Genomic DNA, 11,074 nt, shown 5'->3' with positions numbered 1-11,074 from the left:
TGTGGTCAACAGCCAGCTGAACATGAGCCAGCAGTGTGCCCAGGTGGCCAAGAAGGCCAACAGCATCCTGGCTTGTAGCAGGAATAGTGTGGCCAGCAGGACCAGGGAAGTGATCGTCCCCCTGTACTCAGCACTGATGAGGACACACCTTGAATACTGTGTCCAGTTCTGGGCCCCCCATGACAAGGACGGCCTTGAGGTGCTGGAGCGTGTCCAGAGCAGGGCAACGAAAGTGGTGAAGGGTCTGGAGCACAAGTCTGATGGGGAGCAGCTGAGGGAGCTGGGGGTGTTTAGTCTGGAGAAGAGGAGGCTGAGGGGAGACCTGGTCGCTCTCTACAACTGTCTGAAAGGAGGTTTTAGCAAGGTGGGAGTTGGTCTCTTCTCCCAAGTAACAAGCAATAGGACGAGAGGAAATGGCCTCAAGATGCACCAGAGGAGGTTTAGATCAGATATTAGGAAAAATTTCTTCACCAAAAGGGTTGTCAAGCATTGGAACAGGCTGCCCGGGGAAGTGGTAGAGTCCCCATCCCTGGAGGCATTTAAAAGGCGTGCAGATGTGGTGCTGAGGGACCTTGATTAGTGGTGGGCTTGGCACTGCTAGGTTAATCTTAAAGGTCTTTTCTGACCTAAACAATTCTATGATCCTATATTTCATTTAGCAAATAAAGTGACTATGTCAGAGGATTATTAGTGTGACAGAACCCAAGTCTAACAAATCACAGCAGCCAGTATCCAGCAGGGTAACAAGGCTTTTCTGTCCAGTAAAACTTTTGGCTTTATTCAGCTTTATTATAGTTCAGTTGTTTCCCCAACAGCATGCAACCCAAATCTACAGCACTAAAAGCCTGGCTATAGAGAACTCAAAGTAATAAACTTCATGAAAAAGTTACCTGGAAACCACCTTCATTTAATGCTCTGGCACCATAGGCAATCCTTGTTCCACCCTCCAAAGTAGGCAATACACTAGGATGGTGCTTCCACCTCTGAAACTCCCTAAATGGATTCAAATAGGGATTTTGATAATCTAAACCAACCTTAAAAAAAAAAAGTGCAACATTAATGAAGATAAAGTATGAAATTTCAACAAAAGTTTGAAAAGAAAACAATCGTGTATCACCACATCAATTGTTTAAATCTATTTTGTACTAAACCAGTGTCAGGATCTTTCTACTTAAAGTAACTACTACCAAAAATACATTCTATTAACAGTATAGTAGAAGCAAATCTGAGAATTTGCTGTTACAAGACTGTTCTCTGCCCTACCTGAAACCTGAACCATGGAAAATATTCAATTGCATTGTAACCACCTTCCATCTGTCTTCGAAATAAAATAGTGAAATTAAATTAAGCTTGGTTTAATGGGCAGGATAAGCAAGAAAACTTGTTTTAAATTTATGTTTCAAAACCTATTTGCCCTAGAAAAGCTGGAAGGAGAGGTAAACAATTATTTCTAGATAGTTATGTCCTTGTGCTCACATATTTTAACCAGTTCTTCACATCGTTTAGTGGAGTCAATTACCATACCCAATTAGGTGGGCCGTTGTAATAAAGCACAGGAGGGCAATGATGAAAGCAGAAAATGGGGGAAAAAGACTTTGCCAACTGGCTGGATGCCCAGGATTCTTATCTTAGGCATTTGAGAATTTGCCCAAAGATATACTCTGCATTTCCCATCTTTAACATACTCTTAAAAAGGACTTATGTTGCTGAATTTTCTCTTTTAAGAAAGGGATTATTTCTGGTTCCTGTAAGCTTTGAGACAAGTAACAAAATATGTCATAAGTCAGCAACAAACAATACCTTGATTTCTCTGGCAGCTCACTGTTTTTAGAGCACTACTTGCCTCTACTTTCCTTGCTAGGCAAAGTTAATGAACAATTTTCAAAATAAGTGCAAGATAATCCCTACTACAAGAATCAGCTCAGACTGACATAAGTGTAAAGTTTAAAGACAAAAGAGTGCTTGCATGTTCACACAAAAGTTGATTTTCTCCTATCTGAACTGGAGATAATATGAACGTTACTGATTACCATTCTCTGTAACAATCAGTGCTCTCTACCCTTCTAAAAGCAAACAGAATTGGAATGTCTACTGTCTGTACATATTAATTCCAATATTGGAAATCTGCACAGGACAAGTATGCATGTTGGAGAAAAGCTAACAAGTTTTTTTTCCACTGTTTCTTACAAAATGGCTAGACAAAAATACTGTTTTCACCCTACACACACTTTAGAATCCTTCTGAAATTTTTTGATTAATCATTTGGTTTTGGCTTTGCCAAAATTTGTTTGGCTTGCAAAAAAATTTATTTGTAAGTTTTCCATTTTGTTCCTAATAAAAGACAAAGACAGATTAATATGACAAATTAACCTTCCCTAATACGGGCATAAGTGCACATAAGATTGAGAAAGTACTAAATTTGGTCTGTTGTGATTCTTCTGTTTTCATCTTTGCATTAAAACAGAGAAAAGAGATTGCATAAAAATGAAGACCAAACAACAACAAACAAGCATAAAAAACCAACTCCACTTACCACAAAACCAAGAGCAACTAAAGGTTCACCCTCATTTAAGTGATAAAGAAAGGATCCTCCATATGTACGTCTGTCTAAAGGCCAGCCCACGGTATGTTCTACTCTTCCTGGTTTCCATTTCTTTTCATCAATAGTCCATAACTGAAATGAAGATGACAAAAAAATTACTTTATATTGCAAAGTAATGGGCTTTTCAATAGTCCATAACTGAAATGAAGATGACCAAAAAATTACTTTATATTGAAAGCCCATTACTTTGCAATAATACAATAAAATAAAAGATAAACACACAATTAAATATAGAAGAGAATTAATTTACTGCTACGACCAATGCATAAAATCATACAGCAAAATACCAAGTAATACCAAGTACACTTTTTTTGGATTACCGTTTAAGAATTTCCTAATATTTCTTGTTCTTTGAAGCATCGTGCACCAGAAAATGTGACCGAAACTCCAGTATACCAGGTAATACCAAGTACACTTTTTTTGGATTACCGTTTAAGAATTTCCTAATATTTCTTGTTCTTGAAGAGTCGTGCACCAGAAAATGTGACCGAGACTCCAGTACTACACTGAAAATTTTCATTCAGCCACAAGACCCGTTATAGATGCTTCTGCTAAGGAATGCAATGCTTACATTGACTTTTTTCTTTAAAACATTATTTCTTCATATAAATCACCGCAATTTCCTCACAATTTTTTCCAAGGTCGAGCTTAACAATACGCCTGAATGATCTAAATATTTGCTGTCAAACAGGTTGTCCTCTCTCTGCTCTCTCCTACACATCTCCAGTGCTCATCTGACCCATGGTGAACTGACAGAAGCATCTTCATGTTTCCACTAGTGCGTGAATTTTCTGCTCATTTCACAAAACATCTCTTCACCATGGAGTTATGTGCCAGGTGCGGTCTAATGCCAGAAGGGCAGTTGAGCACCATTAGATCAGCTCAAGCATGGAGGGTACATCTACATTAATGTTTCAGTTTAGATTAAGGAGTACCTTTTCGAGCAGCACTCCTGATTCTTCCCACTTACTGTGCTTTGGTTCACATCATCCAGCAGCCATGGAAGGAATGAACTGGATTCCTCTCACATGAAACTAAACTGTAAGACAGGCTCTAGAAGCCCACCTAAAGCATTCCAGTCACAAAAGGGGACTCAGTCCCATAGACTAGGTCAGAGCTAGTCAAAAATAAACCTGAAATGTGCATAGTATGGATATCAGCTCATCAGCACCAACTATTTCCCTTTACAGATCCATTCCCGTTGGACTGTACTATTTGCTAAAGCAGACAGTCTCATCTGGAAGCAAAGGAACTCTACAGCAAAACCCTGAACCCTGCTTTAACGACAACTTAGGTATTAGAAATTGTAACTAAGACTATGTGGACTGTACTATTTGCTAAAGCAGACAGTCTCATCTGGAAGCAAAGGAACTCTACAGCAAAACCCTGCTTTAACAACAACTTAGGTATTAGAAATTGTAACGAAGACTATGTCATACATTTACAGAGTGGTTATTCTCTACAGAGGTGTAAACTAATTATTTAACAAATATTTTGTAGCTGGAACCACACCGTTAGAGTAATAGATAAAGAAAATGTTATAGTCAAACTCTGAACAGTTTCTAAATAATACAGTTCTTTTTCATGAGTGGTATTTCCCCAAGCATAAAATATTTTAAAAAGGAAACCTGATCCTTATCCCAATTTTATAAGCTAAGTGAAGGAATTTGGGGGAGAGGTGTGGGGTATGTGGAACTCTTCCAGAAGGTATTTCAGAGACCATAACTCATCATCTGGAACAGCTCTTTTCCCTCTCTCTCTCTCATTAATATACAGAAAACCCATAGAAAGCCTGTCCTGCCCTCCTCAGGTACTAAAACCCCCTAAAATTAGGCAGCATGAATCCCTCTCTCATTTAGTAGAAGTACTAAAAACAGATTTCACAAATGAACATAACTTCAAATCAAATTAAGATATTAACAGAGTGGATTCACAGGTACTTCTAACACAGATATAAGAGAAGAAGCAGCTGAAACAAAACAGTCACGACATTCAAGAGCATCTTCTCTGATCAGCTTCAGAACAGCAAAGATTTTGAAGTCTGAACGTGTAACTCAAAAGCTATCATTCTAATGTCTTACACAAATTAGCTTGAAAGCAAACAGAAACTACCTTATAGCTTCACACTATTTTCTTAATTGTTAAAATTATGCAGGTGATACCTCTTTCAGTCCAATGCCATAGCTCTGGGGTTGACATTTCTCCCTTAGATTGAATTTTTTGTACAGCTGTTTGGCTAGATGTCCATGACAACCTTCAGCGAAGACTGTGACTTTAGCATGGAGTTCCAAGCCTCTTTCAAAGGTAGCCTGCAACAGTAGAGCATTTCATCACCAGTTAGATCTGTGCCATACCAAACTCACAGCAAGAAACATGAGGGCAATAAAGTGATTTTACACTACTTTGTGGCACTGCCCAGAACCTACAAACCATTGCAAACTATGGCTCTAGTCCAGTTGCCTTTGCCACCTAACCATAAAGCACCCCTGGCACATCTTTTAAGGGGATTCCAGTAAAGCAACACTACAGTGAACTGCCATTCGTTACTGAAAATGAGAATCATTTCCAGATCAGAGGATACTTATATCCCATCTGCTCATTCATATGGTACAAAAGGAACCCAGGCAGAAGAAAGAGTCTTAACCTATTACTTCACACTTTAATTTTTGCTCATGAAGTCACATTACAATAAAATATTGCATGTGTGTGTCCCCACATATGACAGAGGCTAGACAGAAACATCAGATCAAAAAAACCTGCATCACCCCTGCCCCCAAAAGAATCCACTACCTCAAAATAAATTTACTATAACATTACACCAATCTTACATATTAAAACATGCAGTGAAATTAAACTAACATTAAATATCATTATAAAAAAAAATTCTCATCAAAAATTCCAATGAGACTGAGTGTAAGATAAAGGGAACCGGCATACTTGTGTATTAGCATGTCACCTGCATTTGTGAGCACATTCTAAGAGAATATCACTAGATTATATTTGCAACATAAGGATACAAGATTATAAACACACACGATCTTGCAGGGAAAAAACCCAAACTTTTTAAAAAGAAAAAACCTTGATTTGAGTGAAAGTTTAATGTTGAAAAAGACCATGAAAATAGTTTTGGATGAAGATATCCAGCAGTATCCAATAAAACCATCCCAAGGTAAGCCAGCACAAGTCCAGGAGAAGCTTATTGCTTTGGTTTTGAACTGCTTCTGAGGTGTAAACTGCTTGTAACTTACTGGTTGGAAACCTCTGAAAAAGGCTAGCAAATGAAAATGTTCCCTTTAGTCGAGAATTACCTTTAAACAAGAGTTACAAGATTTTGCCAATTATTTTGTGTATTCTTTGAATTCCAGATTGTCAACCTGAACAAGAATTAACCTTACAAAATACTAAGAGAACTACAGGGACTTACTACTTGATCTAAAGATTAAAAATACATACTGTCCAATTTGAAGTAGATTTATATAAAATAAATCAGCTAACTACAACTCCACATTGTAAGTATCAGAAATTCATGAATTTGAAACATTTCAGTAACGCGGCAAAGTTGTGTTTCACAGTTAACATCCTTCTCCAGCCTCCGCACGTTGATTCTTGTGTAACTTTTTACTACGTATTTTTACCGTTGGCATTTTTGATTGGTGCTGACTGCAAGGTGGAACTCTATTCATTAACCACCACCTATTTGATTAGGCTCTGTATAAACACACTGAAGATATTCTTGCCTTGAAAGTTATACAAACTACGTCTATTTATCTGAACCTTTATACACTGGAGGTATCATCAGCTGACCTGACAGCTAAAACACTTGAATACTCAAAAAGGTGCAGTAGTGGCACACTAATTATGTACATTAAAGAAGTTAATAGACATGTTCTTCCAGAATAAGCAGAAAAAAAATTCTAGGTTTTAGAGGATGCTTAAAAAAAATAAATAAAAACATAGCTCCTTTCCATTTTAAAACAGAACCAAACTCCCAATATATCTTTATTACTGCAGCAAGTTATACACATTACTTGTGCCTCCTAGTGCAGAAAACGTAAACCTCAAAATAAAAGCATGCCTATCCCCTACAGGAGACAGATAATATTTTACTGGAAAAACATATTAACCTTCCCTGCCACCACTTCCTCCTCCATTGGCTACAGTCTCTTAAAACAAGAATGAGTCTTCTCATTCTCTGCCTTAAATGGGAAAAACAGCCCACACTTTTATGTGGAAGTAAATACCTCTTTGAAACTTTATGTAACTAGCTAAAAATCTTATAAAAGAAAGTAAATCTTAAGAAAAAAGTGTACCCATAATTTCTGTAGCCAACTAATTCTGTATGAAAGTTGTTCTGAGGTGCCAAATTCTCTCTACGTGTTGTACAGGGAGGCAACACGCTTACCGCAGGTTCTGAATTCCACCAAAAATCAGTCAAAGTCCAACGCTTAGGTCAGGGAGTCATCTTCCGGATATAGAAATGTGACCAACCAGCAAAAAGGTATAAAGATTCAGTGTGCACCTTGCCCCAACAAGGTAGACAGACGGTCAACAAATGCGAGTGCAGTTGTAAACATCAAAGAAAACAAATCAGTCAGAAGCACACTCTCTTACAAGTTGCTAGTTACCAGGTGGACAACAGCTTTTTATTTCACCTTCGCATCTTTTTTCTAGGAGTTCCTGGACTTCTTTCCTTTGTTGTTTCCTGATTTCACATATGCCAAAACACCATTACAATATTTCCTTCAGATCAGCCTTAAACAAACCTCCTTTCTGTGAAGGTTTTTTCCACTAATCTCAGTAGTAGTTTACAATGTTCTGAGACCAGAACTTTTGCAGGTAATCAATCCATTTTATATACAGAGAGGGAAGACACGTACTGAATTTTACACTTTTTCTTAGGCTGTTGCAAGACTACTGATGGCAGTAGAAGCAGATATATCACAATTTCCATAATTAGACCCCTAGTTATGGGGAAGACAGCTACTTACTTTAGGTGCTCCATCCTTTTGAATGCCTACATCATTAGTTGCTATCCCTTTCACGCTACCATCTTCATGAAAAAGAACCTTTGGAAATATTTAAACAAACACAAAAACATTTTAATGATCTGTCATTTTAATCCATTCATTAAAAGTTCTAATGCAGAACTTCTAAGCACTATGTCTTTAATGGTCAAACTTGAAGATTATGTATTTATTAAAATACTGTACAATCCACTTGCACTTTGCTGGATCTGGGCCAGGGAATTTAGACACTGAAACACAGTTTTCGCAATACACGTCTGTTAAAAGGAACGTTGTGAACGTACAAATAATTGGGAGTGGAGTGAAGGGGGTTCCAAACACATTTTTCATATACACAGTGATGTCATCATTACCTCAGCTGCTGCATAGCCTGGATACACCTCAACGCCCAAAGCTTCTGCTTGTTCACCTAGCCAACTCACAAAGTGGCCCAGACGTACTATGTAATTTCCATGATTAACCATCGGAAGTCCTAGGCAAAAAAGACACACACACAAAATATAGAACACTAAGCAAAGTAGTAGAAGTTGTAGACATCACGCCTCGTATCTTCTTCTACAACTACCATCTTCACAGTAATGTCATGTGTTATCACATAGACCCTATAACTGTAAGCTGTTACATTCTACATACATTTACTGTACTGCACTGAATGAAAATTGTTTCGGTCATGGAAAAGCTGAAAAAGACAGAGAAAGACGCCTCTCTACCACATCACTGAACTTTACCTGGAAGAATTGGCACTGGAATTCTGTATTTCTTTGTTAAAATTCCAAACTTGTCTTCAGTTACAGGAGTATTAAGTGGAGCCTACAGAAAAAAAAACCAAACCCAGAAACAGTACTGAGAGTTATGTTTTTCAAGCCAATCCAACAAAACCAACAACAAATAAAATAAAACAAAACAAATCGAACTGGCAGTCAAGTAAAGGTTTAATAAAGCACTTCTGTAAGAAAGTATCACAACGGAGAAGATAAAGTACTTTATGAGGCAGCCATCAGGCAAGAACCAATGCAACTACTGGGGTAAAAAAAAGGTAACAGGGCTTTGCAAATCACTTCTATAGTTTGTACACCGGCTCGTACTACATCAATATTCTAGACCTTTCTAAAGAAGACAGCTCAACTTGCATATTTATCCCAGTAAGACAAAATAACTAGTCGACAGCCCACTTCTTGCAGCTTCCAGGCGATAGCAGGCAGCTGGCTGCAAGTCGGACAGCTGTTCTGGCAGAGACTGCACCTCATTTCTTGCTATCCTCCCTCCTAAAAGCATCTTAGGCCTCCGTTACACCACTACATCTGTACAAAAGTCAGTGTACTATGCCCCATTTCATGACACTATGAAGAACTGTTGTACAGAGGCAACAGGTCTGACATGGCTAAGAACTGACCATCTTACTGCTGGTGCGCAGGAGTTGGATTCTGCACAAATGCAGCAAAAGTAGTGCATCCCACGATGCAGCAGACATACTGCGTATATGCAGTAAAACTTCTATATAAAAGAGCAAAGGCCACAGCATATCTGTGCAGACATAAAACTTCAGCACTGTCAAACTAGAGAAAACAGACTAAAAGCAAGGTAGAGGGTTTTTTGTTTTGATAGGCCAACATATTTTAAAATGGCACTAAGTACCAATAGTATCAATGCCCTAAGTCATACCACAATGAGTCAGATATGGAAGTCGTTACAAGCTAGCAATTAATTTCAGTGTTTATATGCTCATACGTACCCCCCGCTCCTTCCAGTCTGGAAAGAGTTCTTGTAAGGACCTTGGCTCAAGACAAGCACCAGACAGCGTATGCGCACCAATCTGAGAAGCCTTTTCCACCAGACAAACACGTATTTCTTTGCTATGTTCAGCAGCTAGCTGTTTGAGTCGAATAGCTGCAGAAAGACCCGCAGGGCCTGCTCCAACAATGACAACATCAGCTTCCTCTGCAAATCTTTCCATGTTTACCCCTTTAATAGAAAAAAAGATAATAATATAAATCATAAAACCAGAAATCTCCAATTTCCCCCCCGCCTCTCTCTCACTAAACTATGCTCTGGGATACTGGCTACTGCATATCCCAGAAGTATTACTTTGCATAACAGGAGGCTAAATATTCAACAGAATTCCCACTTCGGTACTTGGAAGAGTGCAGAAGGACATCAGCACCCCAGTGTAAAATTAGCTCTTTTTAAGTTGTAAGAAAATATACCTTAAAAAACATATACTTAATCTCTACGCACCACAAGTATCATCTTAGAATGTTAAACTTAAGAGCCCAGTTGGCTAGCTGTATCAAAGACACTCAGTGAAACTCGAGGTAAGGGAGAAAGAAAAGAGAAGAGACCCTTAGTTAGAACATGTGACTTTACTTTACACTAATTAATCAGTGTCTTTTCTGTAACTGAAGGCATTAAAATTGCTCAATGTAGAGGCTGGAACGCCCAGAGATATATATTAATCTTATTTTCTCACAAAGTCTCACGGTAAGAACAACTGAAAAAAATCCAATGGATACATCCCTGACAGAATTAAATCTTGTTTTGATAGTCACTAAAGCAAAAGCTGCTTATATATTTTCTTTAAATAACTAGGATCAGGTTTAATCTGATCCCATTTTATAGCACCAAAGACACCCATGGTGAGATAGCAACCACAAAATTTCATTTGGAATATTAGTACTGTATTTAAGAGTACAGAATTTCTGTAAAAAGAAAAAAACAGTAACACATTTCAGTGTCTTTAAGACTGAGCAATAATAATAAAGAAGCTTTTAAAGAACACATTTTTTTTTTGCTTGCCTTCCCATCGTTTGTCTTTGTCCCGAGGATGAATTGTATAATGCGTAGTTATGCGAGGCACAGAGGCAGTAGATGCACATCTTGCGATATGCAGCGATGGAACACAGTCTCTCTTTATCAACTTTAGAGCGTGAAAGCACTGACGTGCTGCAAAAACAAGAAACAAATTTGTCAAATCAGCCATTTTCCAATTTTTTTGACTTTTCAGAGACACAAGCAGCACAACAAATACAACAGCTCCCTCTCCAAAGACTACCACGTGATGTAAAGATGAGGAACCATAAACACAGATTTCTAAATTTCCACATTAGAAATGCACTGTATAATTTTATATCGGGGGAAAAACAAAACAAAACAAAAAAGAGTAAAGAGCTTCCCCTTTAAGCATTTTTCACATACCACTCAATACACTGGCCAGCCATTTCTGACAGCTGACTTAGGATAACATGCATGTACACAGGTGAAACACATTTTAAGTTCCTATTTAATTTTGAACTTCAAAAGATTTATTTCAGACTTCATTAAAAGTGACCAAACAACCGTAGAGATAGGACATGCAAGTTCAACTCCTCTGACATCTCAAGAGATATTGAGACACGCACTTTGGGCTACCGATACTAGACAGTTTATTTAAAATAAACATCACGGTCTACAA

At 38.0% G+C, this 11,074-nt stretch overlaps 1 protein-coding gene across 1 annotated transcript in view; it reads right to left on the bottom strand.

Moving 5' to 3' along the window:
- ETFDH (electron-transferring-flavoprotein dehydrogenase) overlaps positions 1–10,562 on the bottom strand; it is an 18,425-nt gene extending 7,863 nt beyond the window's left edge. The window contains exons 1-8 of the mRNA XM_009699825.1: positions 10,420–10,562; positions 9,359–9,588; positions 8,355–8,436; positions 7,980–8,098; positions 7,591–7,668; positions 4,765–4,911; positions 2,534–2,674; positions 891–1,034 (exon numbers count right to left, since the gene is read on the bottom strand). Of these exons, the coding sequence (XP_009698127.1) occupies positions 891–1,034; positions 2,534–2,674; positions 4,765–4,911; positions 7,591–7,668; positions 7,980–8,098; positions 8,355–8,436; positions 9,359–9,580 (933 nt within the window). The 5' untranslated portion in view covers positions 9,581–9,588; positions 10,420–10,562. The remainder of the gene's footprint in view (positions 1–890; positions 1,035–2,533; positions 2,675–4,764; positions 4,912–7,590; positions 7,669–7,979; positions 8,099–8,354; positions 8,437–9,358; positions 9,589–10,419) is intronic.
- Positions 10,563–11,074: the final 512 nt, after the last annotated feature.

Source organism: Cariama cristata, unplaced genomic scaffold, assembly GCF_000690535.1.
Source record: "Cariama cristata isolate BGI_N322 unplaced genomic scaffold, ASM69053v1 scaffold735, whole genome shotgun sequence".
In the NCBI taxonomy this organism is placed as follows: Eukaryota; Metazoa; Chordata; class Aves; order Cariamiformes; family Cariamidae; genus Cariama; species Cariama cristata.
Note: the sequence above shows the minus strand (reverse complement) of the source record. Positions and strands in the feature narration are given on the sequence as shown.